This window comes from Salmo salar, chromosome ssa10 (assembly GCF_905237065.1).
Source record: "Salmo salar chromosome ssa10, Ssal_v3.1, whole genome shotgun sequence".
NCBI lineage: Eukaryota > Metazoa > Chordata > Actinopteri > Salmoniformes > Salmonidae > Salmo > Salmo salar.
Window position 1 is genome coordinate 82,320,566 of NC_059451.1, and position 25,843 is coordinate 82,346,408.

General features: G+C 45.7%; 1 protein-coding gene across 8 annotated transcripts in view; it reads left to right on the plus strand.

Annotated features, from left to right (window-relative positions):
* The window catches only part of akap13 (A-kinase anchoring protein 13), a 97,393-nt gene that overhangs the window by 17,064 nt on the left and 54,486 nt on the right, over nucleotides 1-25,843 (plus strand). For all 8 annotated transcript variants that reach the window (XM_014124442.2, XM_014124445.2, XM_014124447.2 and 5 more), the window contains exons 2-5: nucleotides 2,560-2,603; nucleotides 15,383-15,536; nucleotides 19,523-19,837; nucleotides 23,779-23,965. In XM_014124442.2, coding sequence (XP_013979917.2) covers nucleotides 2,571-2,603; nucleotides 15,383-15,536; nucleotides 19,523-19,837; nucleotides 23,779-23,965 — 689 coding nt within the window. In that variant the 5' untranslated portion in view covers nucleotides 2,560-2,570. The remainder of the gene's footprint in view (nucleotides 1-2,559; nucleotides 2,604-15,382; nucleotides 15,537-19,522; nucleotides 19,838-23,778; nucleotides 23,966-25,843) is intronic.

The window sequence follows — 25,843 nt, forward strand, 5'->3', positions numbered from 1 at the left end:
TGAAAAACAGCTCCAGACCATTATTCCTCCTCCACCAAACATTACAGTTGGCACTATGCAGTCAGGCAGGTAGCGTTCTCCTGGCATCCGCCAATCCCAGATTTGTACATCGGACTGCCAGATGGTGAAGCGGGATTCATCACTCCAGAGGCCGCGTTTCCACTGCTCCAGAGTGGTGGTGAGCTTTACACCACTCCAACCGACACTTGGCATTGCACATGGGGATCTTAGGCTTGTGTGCGGCTGCTCGGCCATGGAAACCCATTTCATGATGCTCCCGATGAACAGTTCTTGTGCTGACGTTGCTTCCAGAGGCAGTTTGGAACTCGGTGGTGAGTGTTGCAACCGAGGACAGACGATTTTTACGCGCTTCAGCACTCGGCAGTTCCCGTTCTGTGAGCTTGTGTGGCCTACCAATTCCACTTCACAATAACAGCACTTACAGTTGACTGGGGCAGCTCTAGCAGGGCAGAAATGTGACAAACTGACTTGTTGGAAAGTTGTTATCCTATGACGGTGCAACACTGAAAGTCACTCAGCTCTTCGGTAAGGCCATTCTACTGCCAATGTTTGTCTATGGAGATTGCATGGCGGTGTGCTCGATTTTATACACCTGTCAGCAATGGGCGTGGCTGAAATAGCTGAGTCCACTAATTTGAAGGGGTGTCCACATACTTTTGTATATATAGTGTACTTTTAGTCTGAGAGTGCCATCCTTGAAGTTGTTTGTGCTGACGAGGGGCGTTGTAGAAAACAAAGTCATCATCGATTGGATCATCTCTAACTTATCAAAGCCATTGACACATTTTCAAGCCACCGCTTTACCTTTGTGTGTTCTGCTCTGGCCCAACCCATCGTTTTCTGGACCAATCAAATGGCCCAGAATGTGTTGACATTCGGTGAAGGGTCTGGAGGTACTCAGATCCAAACTCATTGCCAGAGAAGAAACTAACGTCCGTGGGCGTGGCGTAGTGTTTGGCCGGAGAAAGGAGTCTGGGTAGCCAGGCAATAAAAACAGCACAGAAAATACCAAACTATTTAGACCTTATTCATCAACAACAAAAGCCCAAACCTCAGGAATTGTCTCTCTCTCAGTCTGCAGCGTTCTACGCAGAGAAAGAAAGCAGGGTGGTTCCATATGATTTCATTGACTTTCTGACTGCACCCCTTTTGATTTGAATGAAACCTTTCATACGTCTGCTTGTGGTAGAAGTGGTCAGGAAGGGACTTTTTGGACCTGAATGTCAAAACATTCAGGAGATAGAGAGTCTCAAAATGGACCCATTTTGCATAAAACCCACCCCACCTTTTGACATCCATGTTACATCGTCTGAGGTGTTTTGTGTTGTGACCGTCAACGGTTGAGACGCAGCATACTCTTGAATTCAAGAGGTCATTTCAGTCTTAGAAATGTAAATCTTAGAATGGACCTATCCCTTCAGACCACTGCAATTTTGCTGGTACACCATTGAAATGTAAATTGAATTGAAACTTTTTACTTCCAATTGCTACCGGAAAGATGGCCGCTGGTCCATCCACCATCAAATGCCAAGTTGAATGGGAATGTCTATTCTATTGTCTATATTTCTGTGATTTCAATACAGTTCCTGTGGAGGAGTGACGGTTTGATTTAGAAACAACGGATATTCCCACTTAAGTCAACATTCTCTGATGTGTGGCCCTCCAACAATCTTTGTGCTACCATTTGAAAGTTTGAAAGTTTATTCACATTTTAGTACATTTATCAGCCAATACATGACACCCACCTTGTGTTCAAGAGTATGCTGTGTCTCAACCAATGGAAGGCACAATACAAACACCTCAGATGATGTAAAATAGGGTCTTAGCTACAACATGCTGTATATGAATCATTTTATTTATTTTTTTAGATAATTTACGTTAAAGCTTAAAAAATGAGTTTCATTAAAACACTTTTTTTTCTTCTCAATAAATCATCAAATAGTTTGACAACCCTGTTTGTAAGCTTTCGAATTGATATCAGACTCAACGGTTTATATTTTTCAGTGATAAAGACATGGATGTCTAATGGTGGGGTGGGTTTTATGCAACATGGCCTAACTTTGAGCACCTCCATCTCCTGAATGTTTTGGAAGTTAGGTTCAAAAAGTAACTTTCTGACCACTTCTACCATGGTCAAACACGTATGGATGGTTTCGTTTCGAATCACAGGGGGTGCAGTCAGAAAGTGATTGAAATCATATGAAACGACCCACCAGCTAGATGCCTTAGTTTAGAGAAAAGGAGAAACAGGGTGGCCATTAAAGGCCCAGGCAACTAAATTACTGTAATGTGCTCTTAATTATGGTTATTAGGCCTGATTTTGTCTGTTAAATGCCTCGTCTGATCCCAAGCCTGGTGTCGCTGCAGGCCAAACCGCTCTCCGTGGTCTGACTCAGGCTGTCGGCCTGTTGTGTGGACTGATACAGAGAAGTGGTAGTGTGAGGCTGTATAATGGCTGTTTACCTCATGCTGCCCTCTGCTTCTGGGTTTACTACTGCATTTATTAACGCTGATGCTCTCTCTCTCCTCTCTCCACAGTGTCCAGTGTCATGAAACTAAATCCACAGCAAGCCCCGCTATATGTAAGTACTCCACTTTAATCCCAAATCTGTCTGTGGTGCGTCCGAGGAAATGGATTCAACGCATCAAAACATATTATGGCTGTTTTCCATTGCTATTTAAAACATTATATTTTGGTGACATGTAAATTATATAGTGTTGTTGAAATATTTGGATTAAAGGAACCTAAGAATAAAAGAGAGAATTGCATTCATTATATAGATAGATAGTACATAGGATGTCTGTGTACATAACATTGGGTTGAGTGAGTGACAGATAGAGGCCTGTCTGTTCTCTGTGACAGTGAGGGTGGGTTGTAGGGCTGTGCTGGATAATTGCATGTTGGTGCTTTGTTTGGGTTAGAGCATGTTTCATTCCATTTACACAGGGTATGAGGTGCCCACGTGTCCACGGGTGGCTGGGCTGGAGACACAACACTGTTACTAGATTATGTGGCAAACCTGTTAGACTCTGTTTAAACATGCAGGCGGTACCTCCCGGTAAAGCTGGTTGTCCGTGTTCACCCTGTGTGTTAAACTAGACCGTCTGGTCTATCTGAACATGGACATATAATGGCCATGTGTGTCTGTGCTGGTGGCGAGGTCCTCGCCCCGTCGTCTTAGTGATACCAAGTCTGCTTTGTAAACAACGTATTGCTGCTCATATCCTAGAACCGAATGTGTGGGTTAAATAAGTTAAAGATTTGCTTCGACTTTGTTAAGTTGCTCTTTAAAAAACATGTTGATGCATCCAGGCAGGGAGTGAAATGTGACACATCTCTGTAAAGTAACCAGTGCTTGACTTGGACTGAAATAGATGCCGGTACTTATTTTGGGTAATGTTTATATTTAGGTGCAGGAACCCCACAATAAGTTTGAACTATTATTCTATAAGAGGTGCAGGAACTCAAGAAGTAGAACATTTGAGGTGCCAAGTCAGGCACTGAAAGTAATTCCTAAGTGGGCCTTAAAACTGTGAGCGAAGCACTTTGTGACCCTTTGACTTGGCAGTGCGACACCATTTTTAGGGTGCCAGTGAATGTTTTTAGCTGGTCATGTTCGTTTTTGCTTCACAATGAGCTTTTTGAAAGTGTATTACTATCGAGATTTATTCCAAAAACAATGGGTATGCAACAATGGGTGTGCGAACCAGTCATTCAAAAAGTTGGTCGAATATTTGCGATGCGCAATTTAGTCATCATACTCTGTTTGAAAGAACGTTTCTAAAGGCATTCCCAGAAAACCTTCCCAATGAAACTTTGACTAAAAAGAAGGACTACCCGACACAATGATATCATGATGATTTGAACCAATCGCGAGGGCATTTGTTTTGCAAACTCTGCCATCACATGTAGCCTACGCTGTACATTGTACAGTACAGCTAGCCAAACACAACAGTCTCTTACTAGGTGAGCAATTGAGTCTAAAGGGCAACTACACCCTCCAATTTCTTGTGATGATTGTTCCCAGACCTCAACGTGATCTCCTGATGTGGTCGTTGTGGATTTAGAATATCACATTTTTGACATTGTGCAAATGTTAATTTTCTTTTCTCCCTCCTAACAATCAAAGTACATATGATATTGTTAAGTTAATTCAAATGTAATTATTTGTATATGGAGGGTAGGTTATTATAGGCTGTAGGCTACATGCTCATTCCGCAAATGAAAGATAACGTTTAAATGTTGCGGACATCATCCATTTCCCGGGCATGCTAATTTAAAAGACGGCTAGTCATAAATTAGCCTGGTTCTGTATGGAATGCGGGTATGTTACGGGACACAGGTCAGGTCATTATTGCTGCGCAGCGTTGGGAAAAATTGGTGCCACCAAATCCTGCTGGTGCCATCAACTGAAAAAGTTGGTCTAGAACCCTGCTCACAAGTGGAGTCAATGGACAATGTTATCTGTGTGACAATCTCGGTGATGCGAATGGGAGGCCTGCGTGAGTTAGGGATATCTGAACCATCTCCGTGGCCTATTGTTAGTGTGTAGCATGAGTTAGCTCTAGAGGCCTGTAACTGGGTGTGTGGGTGTGGCTTTGGATGGGGCCTGGCTTCAAGTTGCCATTGGATCCCTGAGCTGAGCTTTCAGCTCGGCCTGTGGAGCAGAAGCGGGTAGACTAAAGAGAGGGGTAGGAGGGGGTTGTTGCTGTGTGATGTGTGGCCCGGCAGCGTCTGATTTCAGCGAGCAGCCACATGAAGAAGGGGATCAGCTGGGCTCAGTGCACACAGCTAGGTCTGGGCTCTCCTCTCCTCCCGGCAGAGCCTTCTGAGCATGCTCAGTACACAAACAGGAAACCCAGGGCCATCAGACATATAGTAGGAACAGGCTCCAGTCTTCCTCTGACAGCCAGGGGTTTTAATTGGGCAGAGGCAGGAGACGTCTGTGTTAAATCAGCACTCTAGATGTGGTTTAGGAAGAAGACGCCGTTTATACAATATGTGCTGATTCATCCTCATTAAGAGGGAGGAAAGCAAACAGAACCTGATCACTCTGAGGATCCGATCCCAGCCCTCCTCTCCACCACAGATATTCTGTTCTCCACCACAGATCAGCTATTACGACTCTGATCTAATATGTTCATACAGTCCTTAGCTAGTCTCAGATCTATGGCCTGCTGTATTACCAGGGCTGGACAGAGTACTGAAGTATTGTTACTTTAATTACATTTTATTCAAGTAGAAGTAAAATTACTGGAGTAAAAAAAATGACTAAAGTAAAAGTAAAAAGTTGCATTTAAAAGTACTCAGGGTAAAAGTAATTGAGTTGCTTTTAAAATAAAAACATTGATCTTGATAATTAGCTAATTTCACTAAGGTTACCTGAATGTTGTTACACGTGATCTTTTCCATACATTCAACTGAAAAGGAAGAGAAGAAATTAATGTGCAGTACTAATTTCACAAACTCCCCCTTTCACTCACTCACCAGGAGTGGAAAGACTACTGAAATATCCTCATCAAGTAGAGGGACTGTTACTTCAATTACATTTGACTCAGGTAGAGGTACTGTTACTTCAATTACATTTGACTCAAGTAGAGGTACTGTTACTTCAATTACATTTGACTCAGGTAGAGGTACTGTTACTTCAATTACTTCAGTTACTAAAATTACTAATTTGGAAAAATACTCAAAAAAGTACTCGGAAAAGCTACTCAATTACATTAACAAGAGTAGTTGTAATTAGTACTTTACACCTCTGCGTATTACCTCATTTTGCAGCTCAGCACTTGCTTTAAAACTCTACTTGGCTGATTGACTAACGTCAATCAGTACTGACGTGTATCGTCCCCATTCTCATCGACAGGGCTGTAGTGGAGCAGGTTGAAAGCTTCAAATTCCTTGGTGTCCACATCAACAACAAATTAGAATGGTCCAAACACACCAAGACAGTCGTGAAGAGGGCACGACAAAGGGCTAAGCTGCCTGCCATCCAGGACCTCTACACCAGGCAGTGTCAGAGGAAGGGCCTAAAAATTGTCAAAGACCCCAGCCACCCCAGTCATAGACTGTTCTCTCTACTACCGCACGGCAAGCAGTACCGGAGTGCCAAGTCTAGGACAAAAAGGCTTCTCAACAGTTTTTACCCCCAAGCCATAAGACTCCTGAACAGGTAACCAAATGGTTACCCGGACTATTTGCACTGTGTGCCCCCCCCCCCACCCCGCTACACTCTGTTTATCTTATATGCATAGTTACTTTAATTATACATTCATGTACATACTACCTCAATTGTCCCGACCAACCAGTGCTCCCGCACATTGGCTAACCGGGCTCTCTGCATTGTGTCCCACCACCTGCCAACCCCTCTTTTTACGCTACTGTTCATCATATATGCATAGTCACTTTAACCATATCTACATGTACATACTACCTCAATAAGCCTGACTAACCGGTGTCTGTATATAGCCTTGCTACTCTTATTTTCAAATGTCTTTTTACTGTTGTTTATTTCTTTACTTACCTACACACGCGCACACACACACACACACCTTTTTTTTCTCGCACTATTGGTTAAAGCCTTTAAGTAAGCATTTCACTGTAAGGTCTACACCTGTTGTATTCGGTGCACGTGACAAATAAACTTTGATTTGATTTGATCTCGTGACTAAAACAGTGTTCTCTGGAAGCATGCGACCTATCCCTCTTTATGCCTGTTGTGGTGGGCTACACTCAGCCAGATGTTGTCTTACCTTCCTCAGAACTAGAAAGCTGCAGATCAACGTGACTGAGATGTGCTGCAGTCTGTGGTCACGCTTTTTTGCTCTCTTCCTGCCTGTGTGTCTGCTGTTTCCTGTGCATTACGTGAGGCCTGCCACCTTTCTGTTCTAAATATTGAACAGGGAACATAAAAACAAAAAACAAAGCAGCAACTGAACTCAAGTAACCCCTTGTTCTAAAAGAACACATTATATGTTAAGTGGTGTGAGTGCAGTTGATACGCTTTGAAACACATGGCTGGTTCGGCCCTGGGGGTTGCAGAAGGAGAGAGGGAGTGACTAACTACACACGGAGAAGTTCATTCCTTTTCCTCTGTTGGTCTCACTCTCTTTCTCCATCTGTTCCTGTCTCCTCACCTTAGACAATGTGACGGTGAGCTCAGAGTTTGCCCCCCTGGTCCTATGGTCCCCTCGCGCTGGGTGTGGTGTGAGTAGAGAGTCAGGAATGTAACAGGGCTGGGGCAAACCTCAGCATGTCGGCCACTCGTGACAGTGACTCATTCACATGTGCGCGGTGCGCTAGTGTGGCTGGGTTGTGTCTGTACAGGGACCCATTTCAGCAAGGGATCCTGCACATACAAGCTCACCTGATAAGTGTGTTGTAACTTGTTTAATTTGAAGGCTCTGATTTTCAGCCGTCAGGGACAGCTCTGGTCATGGCCTTGGTTAAGTGCTAAATAAGTTAGAGCAGGGGAACAGTGTGGCTAATTCAATCAGATGCCCTGCCCTCTGTGGATTTGATGGAATTGTTCCAGCCAAGAGAACAAATGTAGGAATACAGAGTCTGTGTCCTGCCCTTCTAGGAAGCCTGGGTGTGTGCTGTTGGGATACTTTATGCCCTTGGAGTAATACAGCTGTCTCTGAAGAGGAGGAAACGCACGCACGCACGCACGCACGCACGCACGCACGCACACACACACACACACACACACACACACACACACACACACACACACACACACACACACACACACACACACACACACACACACACACACACACACACACAGGGTTCGAGAGCCACCCAGTCTTTTTTGGTGTGAGTGGTGTCAAGGTCAGTCTGTCATTAGAGTACCTCAGTAGCAGGCAGCCAGGCAGCAGCTCCTCCTTGGTCTGTCTCTCTCTGGGGTTATTTCCAGTCAGGAGCTCCTCCTTGGTCTGTCTCTCTCTCTGGGGTTATTTCCAGTCAGGAGCTCCTCCTTGGTCTGTCTCTCTCTGGGGTTATTTCCAGTCAGGAGCTCCTCCTTGGTCTGTCTCTCTCTGGGGTTATTTCCAGTCAGGAGCTCCTCCTTGGTCTGTCTCTCTCTGGGGTTATTTCCAGGCAGCAGCTCCTCCTTGGTCTGTCTCTCTCTGGGGTTATTTCCAGTCAGGAGCTCCTCCTTGGTCTGTCTCTCTCTGGGGTTATTTCCAGTCAGGAGCTCCTCCTTGGTCTGTCTCTCTCTGGGGTTATTTCCAGGCAGGAGCTCCTCCTTGGTCTGTCTCTCTCTGGGGTTATTTCCAGTCAAGAGCTCCTCCTTGGTCTGTCTCTCTCTGGGGTTATTTCCAGTCAGGAGCTCCTCCTTGGTCTGTTCTCTCTCTGGGGTTATTTCCAGTCAGGAGCTCCTCCTTGGTCTGTTCTCTCTCTGGGGTTATTTCCAGTCAGGAGCTCCTCCTTGGTCTGTCTCTCTCTCTGGGGTTATTTCCAGTCAGGAGCTCCTCCTTGGTCTGTCTCTCTCTGGGGTTATTTCCAGTCAGGAGCTCCTCCTTGGTCTGTCTCTCTCTGGGGTTATTTCCAGGCAGCAGCTCCTCCTTGGTCTGTCTCTCTCTGGGGTTATTTCCAGTCAGGAGCTCCTCCTTGGTCTGTCTCTCTCTGGGGTTATTTCCAGTCAGGAGCTCCTCCTTGGTCTGTCTCTCTCTGGGGTTATTTCCAGTCAGGAGCTCCTCCTTGGTCTGTCTCTCTCTGGGGTTATTTCCAGTCAGGAGCTCCTCCTTGGTCTGTCTCTCTCTGGGGTTATTTCCAGTCAGGAGCTCCTCCTTGGTCTGTCTCTCTCTCTGGGGTTATTTCCAGTCAGGAGCTCCTCCTTGGTCTGTCTCTCTCTGGGGTTATTTCCAGTCAGGAGCTCCTCCTTGGTCTGTCTCTCTCTGGGGTTATTTCCAGTCAGCAGCTCCTCCTTGGACTGTCTCTCTCTGGGGTTATTTCCAGGCAGCAGCTCCTCCTTGGACTGTTTCTCTCTGGGGTTATTTCCAGTCAGGAGCTCCTCCTTGGTCTGTCTCTCTCTGGGGTTATTTCCAGTCAGGAGCTCCTCCTTGGTCTGTCTCTCTCTGGGGTTATTTCCAGTCAGGAGCTCCTCCTTGGTCTGTCTCTCTCTGGGGTTATTTCCAGTCAGGAGCTCCTCCTTGGTCTGTCTCTCTCTGGGGTTATTTCCAGTCAGGAGCTCCTCCTTGGTCTGTCTCTCTCTGGGGTTATTTCCAGTCAGGAGCTCCTCCTTGGACTGTTTCTCTCTGGGGTTATTTCCAGTCAGGAGCTCCTCCTTGGTCTGTCTCTCTCTGGGGTTATTTCCAGTCAGCATTTAGAACTACCTCTGATGTAGATCTCTGGAACAGCATCACAAACAACCCAAGAATGCCTAAGAACATGCTAGACTAGAGGCAAACCACTCCAGACCCAAGAGCAGTGGAACCGTTGGAATCTTAGTGGAATGGTTGGAACATTTGTGCTGTGAACTTATCTTTCAAACGTCTGGTACACATGTAGTACTCGATAGCTTACATCATTTGGAACTCATAATCATGTGTTGAAATACATCAAAAGTATATAAAAAGGAGGAAGGGAAGCTCTACTAAGGTACACAATAGTAGATTTTGGTAGACAAAAGGTGGTCTTTTGGTAAACAAAGTTTAAAAACTCCTACGAGTTTCGCCTGCATGGAGTACGCCCTGACGAAGGCCATGCAACCGAATCGCGTCAGCGTTTTTCAACTTAGTTTCCATTCCATACAAATAAAGGCATTTTAATGGATTATATGAAGAGTGCCTTGGTCCTCCTTTCTTTTTGATACATAAAAAGTATATTTCACAAACCCCTGCAGGGTGGTCTATTGGCAAATGTTTTGGTTTAGTTAGTCTTTTTGCTCTTGCTCTCTTTCTTTCGGCTTCAACACCTGTTGTCTATATTGGGCTTTTACAGTAGAAGTGGCCCAAGGCCCAGTTTACCATTAGTGTGCATGCTCTTGCTCCTGAACAGCACTGCATTATACTGTCATGTTTTGATTCATTCTTTTTTCCAACTAGTCTTTTTGTTGTCTTCAGCCTTTTGTCATTGTTGAGAAGCACTTCATGGTTTCACTTTGTATTGCTTGGATTAGTTTTAGACTGTGACCTTTTGTACTTTTGATTGCTTGAAATAAAATATTTGTCCTCAGAGGCCTTCCGATTGTCTTTATATCGCTGATGACAGTCCTGAAGCCTTTTCCCAAACAAGTCATACTGGCTGCTCAAATGATTTAATAGCTTTCTGTCACAGGACTTTGTCATTTGACCTCGGTCTAAAACCTGTCTAACTCCCTAGCCACTTTTACATAATGGAAAAAACCTTTGACTGTTCTAAATGAGAAAAATGAAAATGAAGTCTACTTCTTTCTCCCTCATCACGCCCAACTAGCGTCTCCAAATAGAAGCCTCTGTTCAGAGTACAGGCTCCCGTAACCCAATCAGCAAGCCACATCTGCCGCCCTAGGGCCATGTCAACACCACGGAGTAGGACACATCACATCAACAGGTTAAGGAGGTGTGTCCTCCGCGTCAGTCAGAGCTGAGTCGAACACAAGACAGTAGCGGGGAGGGAGCTGCAGACAGACATGCTAACTACCCTCCTCTTTTTGTGTTGCCGTCGGCTACTCATGTAGAAAATGGCTGCAGCAGAAAGATACCATTACTAATCTCTTACTGTAAAACAAGGGTCTTTCTTTCAGATGATCGGCTCGACCACATAGACAAAAACAGACTTTTAAGATACATACATGAAGGTAAAGAGCTCCAGGCCAAATACGTTTTGCACCTACACTATATATTCAAAAGTATGTGGACACTCCTTCAAACTAGTGGATTCGGCTATTTCAGACACACCCTTTGCTATAAAATCAAGCACACAGCCACGTAATCTCCATATGAAAACATTGGCAGTAGAATGACCTTACTGAAAAGCTCAGTGACTTTCAACAGGGCACCGTCATTGGATGCCACCTTTCAAACAAGTCTGTTCATAAACTTTCTGCTCTGGTAGAGCTGCCCCGGTCAACTGTAAGTGCTGTTATTGTGAAGTGGAATTGGTAGGCCACACAAGCTCACAGAACGGGACCGCCGTGCTAAAGCGTGTAGCGAGTAAAAATTGTCTGTCCTCGGTTGCAACACACAATACCGAGTTCCAAACTGCCTCTGGAAGCAACGTCAGCACGATAACTGTTAGTCGGGAGCTTCATGAAATGGGTTTCCATGGCCGAGTAGCCGCACACAAGCCTAAGATCACCATGCACAATGCCAAGCGTTGGCTGGAGTGGTGTAAAGCTCACTGCCATTGGACTCAGGAGAGGTGGAAACTCGTTCTCTGGAGTGATGAATCACGCTGCACCATCTGGCAGTCCAACGGACAAATCTGGGGATGCCAGGAGAACGCTACCTGCCCGAATGCGTAGTGCTAACTGTAAAGTTTGGTGGTGGAGGAATAGTGGTCTGGGGCTTATTTTCATGGTTTGGGCCCCTTAGTTCCAGTGAAGGGAAATCTTCATGTTACAGCATACAATGACATTCTAGACGATTCTGTGCTTCCAACTTTGTGGCAACAGTTTGGGGAAGGCCCTTTCCTGTTTCAGCATGACAATGCCCCTGTGCACAAAGTGAGATCCATACAGAAAGAGTTTGTCAAGATTGGTGTGGAAGAACTTGACTGGCCTGCTCAGAGACCTGACCTCAACCCCATAGAACACCTTTGGGATTAATTGAAACATTGACTGGGAGCCAGGCCTGATCGCCTATCATCAGTGCCGACCTCACTAATGCTCTTGTGGCTGAATGGATGCAAGTCCCCGCAACAATGTTCCAACATCTAGTGGAAAGCCTTCCCAGAAGAGTGTTATAGCAGCAAAGGGGGACCAACTCCATATTAATGCCCATGATTTTGGAATGAGATGTTCTACGAGCAGGTGTCCACATACTTTTGGTTGTGTGGTGTATACAAGATGCTGGGGGTTTTCTGTCCTCAGGCAGTTGGTTCTAAGCACAGCTGTATGTTAAACAGTGCTAGCATAAATGGTGCGAGAGCTTTCCCGTTGGTTCTAAGCATAGCTTTATGTTAAAGTAAGTACTGCAGTGTTAGCCTATATGGTGAGAGAGCCTTTCATACTATATTCCCCTGTATTGTGCCTTTCCTCCTCTAACCGCTTGTCATCAGCCACAGAGAGACCAGCTGACTGGCATTCAGCACTGAAGGATGTGGCTTTTACAGTCTGTCTAAAGTCAACAGACGTGTCCACATACGCCCACTGACCGTCATTGAACACGCACTATACTAAGCTAGCTAGCTAGCTAGCCGCTACAAAGGCTACAATTGGTAGCTCCGGACACGTTGCCTGTGTTTGGGAATTGTTTTTTTACGTGTGACTGAGTAAGCTAAGCATTCTTCTTACCCATGACATGTGTGTTTCCCACATGCATTTTTCTATCTTCAGTGTTTATTTCTGTATGAAAAGATCCTGCCACTGAAGGAGAGAAATGGGTTATTTGGACTGGTCAGTACCTTTCTGTCCCCTTATCTGTTATTCCTGCTGCATGTGATAAGGTGGATGTGATGTGGAGCTGTGAGGAAAACAACAGAGGGCAGGCAGACAGCTCCAGCAGTACAGTGCTTTGGACCGGCCCACGTGTAACCTAGAAATAAGGAAACAGGAAACATAGTCGTCCTCCAATCTTACCTTCTTCCTCTCAGGCTGAGGGTCTTGCTGTGTGCAGCTGGCTGTCACACTGGACCATGCGCTGGGTGAAGCGGAATGACAGGTAGTCATGTGTTTACACTGGGTCCCTCAATATAACAGACCTGTCAGAGAACTGCACAGAGCCTGGTTGTAACTCCAGGCTGGGGGCTCTATCAATTTGAGGAGTTCTTAGTATAAAGAGGTCTCTAAAAAAAGAATCCTTCATTATAACACACCAATGCAAGAAGGCACACACACACACACACACACACACACACACAAACAGACACATACACACGCACACTCGTGCAATACACTGTAATTAAATAAGGCGGGGTAATTATTGTTTTAGCAGGGTTTGTTTTTATGTATTCAGTCGAGTATTCCACCCTACATTATGGGTTGATAGTGCTATAATAAAACACAGCCTCTTCCTACCGTAATAGACAGGTGTTGATACCTGCCCGTGGGTCTTTTTGTTCTCCTATATTTCTGTGTTGGTTTCTCCTCTGGTTTAGAATAGGGATGGGGGGGACTCAACACAGTAGAGCAGTGTTTCAACTGGAAAATGTGTTAGCTGTGGGGGACAGTTAGTGGTAGTGGGGGGGTTTAAGGGGGGGTGTCCCCCTTTTTTGGGGGTGTTCTGGGGTCCTCCCCCCCAAAACAAAATATGTACAAGTACTAAAAAGCTTGGTTCTGGTGACTTTTTAAAATCAAAAACTCAAATAAACCATCTAAAATATAATTTCCACCCCCAGAAATGAGCTCAAGAACGTATCGGTAAAATTATTATAGTATACAGTCTGCAATTTAAGGTTGAGTGTTGCAATAGAAACACAACAGAGACCTTTCTGAAATAAAAAAGTTTATCTTGACAAAATGAACAGAGGAACATTTGACTGAACATGAATTGAGCCCACTAATTCATGTTCATCACAAAAGGAGAGTGTTGGAAATGTCTTTTCAGGTTCTGACAAAAACCTTGTTCTAACAGCCTTTGTCAGAGCACTTTATTCTTCTGGGCCTTTGGAAAAAGATTTCCAACGCCCTCCTGTAATTGAGCTCCTTGATGGGGGGGGGGGGTTGATGGAGAGCCGGCTAGATGCTCTCCCTGCAGTCTGTTTCTCAAGTCTGTTTAGACCTGCAATAACAGAAAGAAAAATAAGAGAAGGGAGAGGGACAAAGAGAATCCATCTACTTTCACATTTAAATGTTCTTACTCGTTTCATTGCAGAGAAGTCCCACTCACAATTAACAGAAGTCACTGGTATAGTCAGGGGTAGACTGCCCCCACTCATCAAACTGCGAGGCCAGCTTTATCATTACCGTCAGCTGGTCCAACCCCTGAAATACAGGTGTTTATCCTCTCACTAGAGGACGCAGCCTGAGGTCCCAACACACCCCAGAATCTCCAAGGGTTGAACCCTTTGGTCTAGGCTGTCCTGGACCAACAAGATATGGATCCATGACCTAATGAGTTTCTCCAACACACATGATGTAACATTGGTTTCATCACAGCATTTGAAAACACATGTTTTTACCTCCTCTCTGAACCAAGCCCAGAACTGCTCCCAGGTCTTGGTCATCTCCACCTGGCCTCTCCCTCTCCTCCTTCTCCTTGATGTTGAATGCGCCCACACCCTTTGGGTCATCGAGGTCCTGGTGGAGTTGGCTCAGAAATAAACACATAATGCTGTACAGACTAAATATGCACATTTTGTGTTTAGCCCTTAGCCCTTAGCTAGCTAACGTTAGTCAAACAAACAAGCTAACGTACCTTTCTTGCAATTTCTCACGCAGGAGCACTCTGAGGTGATTCAAGTGAATTGTGTTTCGCGCCGCAGAGCTTCTGTATTGAGCACTGGTCACAGGCGCACCGTTTTTCTTGGATTGCAGGCTGCCTGCAACAGCTCACAGAGCTAAATAACCTTCAGAACTGTGTTGAACCCAGAATGGATTATCTAGTTACTAAGAAAAGAGAATGTGCTTTACAGAAGTTTATTGAAACTATGTTTGGTAGAAATATATTATGTTTCTTTTGGTGTAGGGGCAATGATTCTGCCGTGGCGCAGCGCCACACTTAAATGAACGCAGAGAAAACTGCAGTAGAGTATCGTAATATAATCTTTGCCGATTTTATATTGATACTGTGACTCCACAGTATCGGTATGTGAAATACAAAAAAACCAACTTTTTTTTTAGCTAACTTTAGCTAGCGCTAGTCAGTTATAACTATAGGTTATCCTCCATCTTCTTTTTAAATGTTTTAAAGAGTGTGCCAACATGTTTTGAGCACTTTTATCCCCAAAACTGATTTCCTCATGCTCTCTCTTGTCTTTCTGCCGCAGACATATACAGAGAAATATGTTTGGAACATTGAATCACAATCAAATCGCAGTACTGAATTGCAATACATATAGAATCGTAATACATATCGTATCAGCACCTATGTATTGTGATAATATCGTATCATGAGGTCCCTGGCATTTCCCAGCCCTAGTTTAGAGAGGAGGTCATTTTCTTTGCCATTCTGTTGCAAGCTCTAAAAATGTAAACTAAGTTAAACCTATGTCAATCAAACTATGTGGCTCAAATGTACAGTATAACTGTATTTCCATTTGTCTGTCTTTTTCCAGGGTGAGTGTCTTCTGACAGTGCAGCTGGGTGATGAAGATCATTTGGAGGATGAGGAGGATGTAGAGTTCTACCTGCTGTTTGCTGGCACCAACCAGAGGCACCTGACCAGCACCTTGAGGATCAGCCATGTCACCCTGCAGGCCGTGTGCCCAGGTAAGTCCCACAATGCACCACAGTGCGTAAAGGTCCCAAACATTCCATTGAACAGGCCAATGGAAAGTGCAGTAGTACTGCCACACTGCAGGCCGTCTGTCTTCACAATACTTAGAGTCGTATTGTATCCGTTGCCACACTGTACACCACACATGGCTACTCAAGCTCACACAATCCCACACACCCGCAGCCCAATGACTTACCATACCACCAGGAGTCCTGGGAATATGACAGACTAATAATTCACTCTGAGACAGTCAAACACACACTGCACTTATGGCTAGAGACCTCTAATTGCTGTTGATGTTCGGAGACATTCCATCTTAATGTAACGGATGTCGGAAGTGGAGGAAAACCTGACAAGGCTTTAGAGAAGTAAACACAGATACATTCAGCTCCTGAAAGCCTTGCCCCGAGCGTGCGTGCATATTGACCCTAGACACCTGTATAAGGACATGCATTTCCACTCCTTTCCTTTAGTATTAAACAGAATGGAATAACTCAATCCTAATCTCTAAAATCCCTTTTCCCAAAGTAGTAAACACACCATAGCCTAATAAATACCTCCACAAGCCTTGCTATCATCAGTCAGCCTTACAGTGTGTGTCCGCGTGCTTGGCCAATCCAGTAAGCCATTTTCCCCCAATGTCGGGATACCTTATCTAGCCTATCTACAGTACTGTTCATCCCTGCTGTCGCAGCGCTAAATTAGGTAGAACTGGATGTGCTGCAGACTGTTTAAAGTTTTCCCTCTGTGTGGTTTAGTGGCTATTATGTCATCTACATAATATAAAATGACCTCACAGCGTAGCTACGGTACATTTCTTCATCCTGTGGAAAGAGCCACAGCAACAGCAACCGTGTCGTTGACTCGTTGACATACACAAAACTCCGTGGCTCAGTGCGGTGCCAGACAATTAGGGAAGACGCGGCGTGAAAGTGAAATAAACGTCTGTGTGTTCTGACAGATGGACGGCTAGTTGACGGAGAGGGTCCTAATGAGGCCGGAGGAGGGGAACAGAGCGGGGTGGAAGATTCCAGTGGAATGGCTCCATGTGCGTCCCAAATGGCACCCTATTCTCTATTTACAGTGGTGCACTACTTTTGACCACGGCCCACAGTATAGGCAGTATGGTGGTGTTTGGGACAATCTGACTGTAACACATGCCACTGTGCAGCAGCAGCTTCTTGGCACGGCCTGTGTAATCAATCCAGTGTAAGAACACAAAGGATTTTGGCCAGTGCATCAAGACCTTCAAATGAAGAAGAGCTTCAGAAAGCTCTGTCATCTTCCTCAGGTGCACTTCTGTCTCCCTCACAGAGCTCTGCCAGCGCCGGTGGTCCCGGTTCTTGTTATAGTGAAACTGATGGTTGCTAGGACGTTTTTATCAACAGGAATTAAACATTGACAATTTTTTTTTTTTACCCCACGGGACAGTCAGACGAGATAGATGGGGTTTTAAACAACATTCTGGTGCTGGACAGTGGTACTGGTTGTGTGTTTGTCCGTTTGTCTGTGTGGCAGATCCGTTTGGATTAACCAAGTCTTCTATAGTTACACGAACGCATGCGCACGCACACACATACACGTATATGCGCGCGCACGCACACACCATTCTTCATGGGCAAATAGAGAGAATGTACATGGATTTTCAGCTAATGATGTGTGCTTTTTGCTTCCACTGAAATGGGACGAACCTCTTGGCAGCTGACACAGGAATGTTGCCTTTGTTTATGACTGCTTCTCTTCTACATGTACACCACTCTCCCAGTCCTTGGAAATACATTGTCACAATGTGAGAACTTTGCTCCATAATTATATCTGTCTCAGTCTGGTCATTGGTAGTAAAGCATGTTGTCATCCACCGGGTGTTTATGTCTAGGCAGCCTTACCAGAAGATGCCCTAGAGATAAATCCAAAATATATTTTTGTCCGACAGAAAAGTTGTTTTTATATATAACCCCGGCTTCAGTTATCACCCTGATCACCCTGCATGGTCCGTGTAAAAACATGGCTGACATGTGGCATATTGATGATGGCGTGATGGCTGCCCCAGCTCGGATTTATCTGTGTTTGTGTTGTGTGCATGGACGTCAGCAGAGCCATGAATAGGAGTGGGTGGGCCTCCTGAATGTTTGCGTGCTGTCCCCCCTGTCCTGTGTCATGACTAATATGAGCTGTCAATAAAATAAGGCTCTCACATGGCCTTTTGCTGTGGAGTCCATTCATTTTCAGAACAGGGAGGGACATAGTAAAGGAACAGAACAGTACATCATGTCACTAGGCCATGTTTTAACCCTTTACACTCGTGGGAATTGGCCACTGGGAATGGATAGGGCTACATGGAAATGTTTCGTACAGAAGAAATAGGAAAAGCATAACCATGATAGCAATTGAACGTTTGGGAAAATGATTAGACCAAAGTTGAGGACACAACAGTTCACCTGACAAGAGTGAATCCAAACATTACACTGTTGATTTTATGTGCATTTTACATTTACTGTACTTTTCGCCACATTCTGAAAATACTCTGGATACATTCAGTTACACGATACGACTATTCCTGGAAAATGTGGGGTAAGTTAAACATAAGATGAAGAAATGCTAAGGGTTTGAGTGAGAGGACTAACTGGTGTCACCAAGGGGCCACACCTCTCCAAAGTGTGCACAGATCCAAAGTCATTTCAATGCACTTTTGTGACTCAAAATAGAGTCTTCAACTACAGTATAAGGTGCCTATTTTTTTTAGCTCTCCTAGCTGTGCTGTTGAGAAACTAGAGCAAGCACACTTGCCACGGTTTTGTTTGGAACACAGCCCTGCATCACACAATCACTGTTGTTTACACAATCCAAAAAACGGCCCATTATAAATGTTCTATTGCCAACATGACTGGCTAAGTTCTAAAATACGATATTAGTGTTAGGCTTTCACAGGGCAATTCAGAGAAACAGATCGTACTGTTGGTGCGCATGGAAAGGAGTGCTGTGCATTCAGGTGGTTGTTTTCTTCGCAGTAGACAAACAGGCTCATTATGTTCAGGACAACCCGGGGTATGACGCCATGTCATCTTGTAACTGTTCATCAAACAGTGATCATAAACGTCGACACTGTATATGACATGAGTTTTATGATATGGAAATGTGAAGTGTTTGGCTTGCTCGTATGACATCAAAGCAGTATTTATTATAATCCTCACCGTCTCATCTTTCAGAATACATCGAGTGCTCTTAATTTACAGCATTTCCCTCACTCAGACAACAAAACATTTGCAAAAGTTGCCCAATTACCGGGAGGGATTTTCAAGCCGTATACGGGTACGAGTGTAAAGGGCTAGACACTTTTCATAGATGCTAACAGGTTTTGATGGTTATTACCCCTGTTTGTGATACCTGTAGCTAATGGATATTCCTCTGATTGTGAGAATAGCATATTTACCTGTTGGTTCACAGGCTTCTTCAATAATACACCTTTAAATATAATTAAAATGGTCTGTTTAAAGGTCCACTGGGAGGGAGGGTAGATTCATGTTTGTCCACTCTGAAACCTGTTGACACCAGCCAAGTTATTTGGGCAAGCTAAGTGGTATTTCGCCTGCTCTGTCACTTCTACCCGTACTTAAACGCTGAATGTTTCCTTTTCATTCCACTGGTGTTTTTTTTTAAACTATTCATTATCAAAGAGGGTTTCATGTTTGGACCTTGAGCATCTTAGCAACCGGAGAGGTCACAGAAATCTCACGGCAGCATTGCAGCGGGACAGTAGAGCTTATGCCTCTTTTTTCTAGGCTCAACTGAGCTGTCTAGGCCGATACACACTGTAAACTCACGCTGTAAACTCACGCTGTAAACTCACACTGTAAACTCACACTGTAAAGTATTTTAGCATGTCTGAAGCATGTGTATGTACAGTAAAAGACAGGTCCCTCAGCCCATGTTTGTATGTAAAAAGTAAATTAACCCGTTCTCTCTTCCTTCTCTTTCCTAGCCCATGACTGCTCTGAGTCGGTGCAGGTCACGCTGTGCTTGGCGCGGCCCGGCGGCTCCGTGGATCCCGTGGCTGAGGAGCGCTTCCAGTTCGTCCAGGACCTGGCCTTCGACATGGCCCAGTTCCTGGTGAGCGCTGCGGGGCAGGCCGACGGTCTGGAGGGGGCGCTGCTGCTGGACGAGTGCCAGATCCCGCTGCAGGAGTGTGAGCGGCTGGACGACAGCCTCTCCCTGGCCCTTAGACACCTGGCCCTTAGACACCTGGCCCTGCCCCAGGGATGGAGCGTCCTGGGTACCAACCTGGACAACAGCATAGGTGAGTAGGGATAGGGCCTCAGCTTTGTGCGTCACCGTGCACCTATTTGTGAGTGCTTCTCACGGTGTGGTCTGCTTTATTCGCTCTTAATGTGTCTGTAGATTTCATACAGTATGTGCTGCTGTGTTCGGTTCACGCCTCAGTGAGGTAATTAAGTAGACTGAGAAACATTTGTTCCTGTCCTCCTGAGCTGAGAGATGATTTGGCCGGGTTCCCGTTCTACTGAATGAGCAGTAGAGCGCGCCCACCGGGTGGTTCACTAACGATACTCCAGCTCCGCCTCCCGGGCATAAAATCTGCTCCAGCCACTCACGGCCTCCGGAGAAAGAGCCGGTCGTGGTAACGACCAATCAGAGGTCACTTTGTTGCCTTGTGTTATTATTTGGGGGGGGGCTCTGACATTTCAATCCCACTGCAGTGATTCTGTTAATTGGCACACAGGAATCCTGCCAGTGAGAGGAGTGAGAGTCTGACCAGAGAGGTCTGCCCTAGTGAGGAGAGGAAGGGCTCTGTCTGAGAGAGGGAGGTTGCCATCATGCCCCAGTGTCCCCTGGGATAGCTCCAGTCCTCCCTCCTGATGTTCTTGGCTGGGCTCTCCGGCTGAGTTTAGATCCACTTTATTTCCTCCTCTGTGTTTCTGTTTTCTGCTCCTATTGGGTCGTCATAAGTCAGGAACGCAATGTCAGATATGCTAAAAACAAACATTCCCACCCAATGAAGAAGTGGGCAGTAACCAACAGTGTTTATTTGGTCTATTAACCAGAGCCTGGGACTTGTTCTGGAGCTCAAAGGGGATTGTTGGGATACATGTCGGGGGCTCTGGTCACAGCTGACTGATGCTTGTTACATTTGGAGCCTGTACGCCTGTTCTTGTCAGTAGAGTGTTAGTGTGCTCTCTCCTCTCTTTCTCCCCCCCTCTCTCTCTCTACCTCTCTCTCTCACTTTCTCTCTCTCTCTCTCACTTTCTCTCTCTCGCTCTCTCTCGCTCTGCACCGGGAATTAAAGACTGTATGAATTAAGTTTCATACAGTCACGGTAGAGGTCATGAACCCACTTGAGGCAGACCAGACAGACAGGCAGCACATTCAGCCACTTGAAAGATCGGTTGGAATGTATGGCTCTATAGAGCCATTTAATAGTACAGGACCCATAGGTCATCATGAAAGCTATAGGCTCCTGCAGGTCATTTGGAACACCAAATTGAAGGAAACAGATTTGAACAGGACATTTCTGTTTTCCTTGAGGCATTGTTTTCAGTAGACCTTTCCGTATACCACTGCTTACCAATTCTAACCCATCGTCTATAGTTGATTAAGAATGTAAATGCTGGGCTGATTTGATAGTTACAGTAATACTAAATCAGGCCATATGCAGGACTGTTCAGTCATCTTTGCCTCAGGTCCCCTTTGAGTAGTCTGTTGTTGAAACATACGGTCTCATTCCAACTCACTGAAATCTAGAGCCCACATGCTTTTTATGCATGTCTGCGTCTAGGCGTCTACTGTCTTTGTATTTTGCTTTGACTGATGACAGATTGGCATACTAACAGAATGTGTTTAATGCTTTAATGTTAGTTACACATCGTGCACGCTGTCAGAATGTGGAGGACGGAGGCCCAGCTGAGCCACTGACGGTTGTTATGGCGAGCAGATGTCCTGTTGTGGTGTTACCATGTGCCTCTGTCAGGCATAGATAAGAGGAACACAAAGAATGCTGAGCTTAAAGACTGAGAGTGCCCCTCCCCCAGCCTTTTTTAATGGATTTTTTATCCTATCGGCCTCTTTAAAGGACTACTTGATCTTGGCCTCTCAGTGAAAGATATATCCTATTAAACCTTTTGGGATCTGTCGTATCTGAATGACGTCTGTCCCTTTTGCTCAGGGATTGAGCTTGTAAGAGCTCAGTGATTTGGCAGAGATATCTGCCCAGCAACAATGTACAGAACTAGCCAACAATGTATGGCGAGCTAGAAACACCTGTCAGATTGACTGGTTTATATGTTTCAAGTGGTTCTGGGCCTGACGTGCACTCAGAAGAAAGCACTGCAGTCCTTTATGAGGTGGGACATGTGACTCTGCCTATTTCCTCTGTGCTTCGCATCTCCTCCAGTTCCACTGTTACCCAAGGCCCCTGATAATATTTGATTCCAAAACTCTCTGATATTTGAAAAGGGGGGGGGGGACGGAGGTATCTGTTAGAATAGATGATGATCCTGCAGCCAGGTTAAATTCCTCTCCCCTACGGTTGAGTGGGCCAGCTGTGTAATGCCTTCTCCAGCCCTGGCATTTCCTGAAGCTGGTCCCGGGTACCTAGACGACAGGCGGTGAGCCCTGGAACTAGTGGGCCTTAGGTCCAGAGGCTCTCTCTCTCTACTGGCTCTGCTGGCACTGCCCGGCCCCAGTGCCCAGCCCCAGCCAACAACTCATTCTGGTTGAAATAAAGCACAGAGGGCCATTATTATCATGAAAAAATGCAGTAAAACTCCTAAAGGCATATTTTATCCCTTGTCACATCGACTGCCAACACTCCAAATGCCAACAGAGGATCTGCTAGCATTCCAGCGCTTCGCGTAGCAGTTATACTGAGGGTTTGTGGGAGAGAAGCAGCCATGAGAATCCAGCGCTGGTGGAAAATCTGATTTGATATGGTCTCTCCCTACTCCTGTAAGTGGTTGTTGGAGTGAATACGCTGAATCGTACCATAGAATGTGGCTGACAGAGAGGAAATGGCGGCCCAAGCTCATATTGTTTCCGTGTTTCTACAAATCAGATGCACTGAACTGAGTCTAGTAGAGGTCAGGACAAGGGTTGATTTTCCATTTCACATTGGATAGTTTCCCATCAATGTTGCAAACCAGCTAACCTGCCATTGTATGCACGTTTTGTATTGTATTGAGTATGTCTGTCAGTGTGATGCAATAGAGTACGTGTTTCTTCTTTTACGTCCTTTTTCTCTGACAGCATTTCACAGGAAAATGAGACAAGAAAACCTTCTCCTCTGGTCTGCTCTGATGTGCAGCAGTCATTCAAATGATCTGCTTCAAACATAGACTCCTGGTGTCAGACCTGGTGCAAACGGTGTTAAATTAGCACCCTCAGCTCCGCTACGACCTAATCCCCAACTCCTCAGTACCGGGTTACGTTTCTAGTAGGACTCCTTTTTGTGCAACACCTCTTTTTATGAGGGCTCCAAATTGGTTTGTTGAATTCCCAGTGGGCCGTTGAAACCAGGGCAGTCTCTTTCCCAGCCTCTCATTAACCAAACTAGAACAATCCTCCCACTGTGTGTCCTCGTACTGCTGGGATAGTAATGGCGACCGCCCGGTCGACAAGGCTCTCTGCTCTCAGAATAGAGCCTTCTGTAACATTGCAGATCATCTCCTAATACACCATTGTGAGTAGTCTTGCGTTGGGAGAAAGTCTCCATACGACTTAATTACCCACAGTGAAATGGAACTGTAGCTGTATGGTTTGTAGTAAAAGACACCTCCATGTCAGACCTTCCTGCTGGTTCAGTGTGTATTGAAGCAGACGCTCAGCAGTCTGACAAGTGGGAGGGGTGAGAGGGAAATAGAGGGCGGGGTTATTAGACACATGACTCAGAGAGGACGGTGGGTCACACAGGTTAGGAGGGCGGGACTCTGACAGGGCTATCACTTCAGGCTTATAGCAAAGGTGGGAGGAGTTAGGGAGAGGGGAGAGAGGGAGGCGCTCGGCCCGTGCATGCCTGCAAATGCACTTAGGGATTTACACGTGAACATACTGCACTGCCAAACAGGTTACTGATCACACAGTGGCAGAGTAAACACGTCGGCTATTAAGCAGAAGCTGGAGTGTTGTTGGATTTGTGTCGTGTTCTAGTGAGAGGACTGGAAGTGTTGACCGTCGCTGAGCCCAGTGTAAACCTCCCTCCCTCCCTCCCTCCCTCCCTGTCGTGTCCAGCTGAGCCCGGTCCACACGAGACCCTCCTGCACTTTGCGGCTCGGCGCGGGCTGCGAAAGGTGGCCTTGTTCCTGCTCCAGCAGCCAGGAGGCAGAGAGGCTCTCAGACTGCCCAACAAGCAGGGCTCTACACCAGTCAGCGTGGCAGAGAAGAGGGGCCACGACCAGCTACAGCAGCTCTTCACCGGGTAAGTTCTCACCTGGGTCCCATCCTATATACTTCACACAGGGCCTACATATGAACAACCTTTACTACAGTAGTGATAACCTTCAGATGCACGATTATTATGCTTCTATAGGAGTAAGCTAGCTAGCCAGTCATTTCTACTACCTCTGGGAGGTGTGAAAGAAAAGCAGAACCTGTTAAAGAAACCGTGTTTTCATCATATATTCTTCTGTTTTCAGAATGTTATCTGTGAATGAAATGCACAACCCCTCTCCACAGCGTTTAATTGCTCTCAACGTCGTCACGTCGTTAGGTAGCTCGTCGTCGCCCTTTTCGTTAACACATACCCTTGCATTCCTGCAGATGAATAGGCAAGAATTTCAAGCGAGCTCATTAGGATTTGGGATCCAAACCAGCGAGAGGTGTCTTTATGTAACCGTGGGAATGGGAACGTCTCTGGTTAGTTAGGAGCTGGGGATGTTGAAATGTGTTTGGGGAACACAGAGACAAGCAGACAGACCAAGTATGAACTCTGCAGCTTCGCCCCGGACTGCTGTTGTCAGCACAGAGTCCAACGCTATATGCACTTTGTTAAGTACGTCAAGCCAGACCAGTATGGGTCGTCTTCCTGGGACAAAAGTCACAAAATGTACATAGCTGGCGCCTCACGATGGCATACATTTGAGGTCCGTTTTTAAAAATTTGTACCGTTTTATAATCAGGAGGGAATGTTAACGTGTTAGATGACAGCTCATATGCTACTCTGTGTTCTCACAGGCTGAACCAGCTGTATGGGATTGGTTACATGTGCTCACACATCTGAGCTATAAAATAACACGAGAAAAAAAAAATCGGCCAGCCAACATTTTGGTTTCAAAACTAGACCAATGTTAACTCAGCAGCCCCAGTAGGTTACTTCCCCCAAACACAGATGACAGATTTACCACTGAAAAAGTCGTAGTGAAGATGGTGGGAAACAGTGGTTTCATGGAACTACCATACAAACTGCATTTCCAGTTTATATTATAGAGATAATTTGCTCCCAGCTACAGCCTCAACTAGCACCTCACCAAACGAGTTTGCTTACCTGCTTACCATCAGTGTCGTCCGTGACACAGTGGTGATTTGTTCTCCATCTGAGCGCATACGGTTGACCTCATTACAGAGTTCACCAGAGGTCACTTATCTCTCTCTATGACATTGAGGTTCAGATGTCACCAGTCCCAGACAGGGATGTGCTGGACCTGCATGGACCAGTAGTGACCGGGTCATAGGGACACTCTCAGGCCCCAACACCGCATCGTGTCTCTCTGTCTGCGTCACACAGACTGCTTTGTTGTCCCCTGGGTCAACGGTCTCTGTCGGGTCTCTTTCGGGCCTGGTTTGGTGGAGGCTGTGACACCCGATCACCGTCGGAGAGAGAGAGAGCAGCACTGGCGGGAGCTCCTCAGAGGCACTGTGTGTGTTACAGAGGAGAACAAAGCAACTGTTTTCACTAGACTAGACCAGAGATTTCTCCTTACCTACTCTTCCTCGTCTGAGTGTAACAGTTACACCAGTCAAATAGACACCAACCCATGTTTATCTCACTAATGTTGCTTGGTGTAGTTGGGGAGGCTGTTGTTCGGTGTAGTTTTCGGGAGTGTTGTGGAAAGATTCCTGAAATGAGTTAAGCTGGGAGTGGAGAGATTGAGTCACCTGGCTTCTGACGTTGAATGCTCTGAGACAGGATTAGTTCAGGTCAGGGACAGCCGGCTGTTTATTTGGCACAGGAGAACAGTTAGGTGTCATGGCTGAATCCCAACAGCATAGTTGTGTACATTCCACCCGCTGGCTGTAGGAATAAGCTGGTTAGGTCATATACCATTAACAAAGGAAAAAAAGCCCCAACATTTATAGT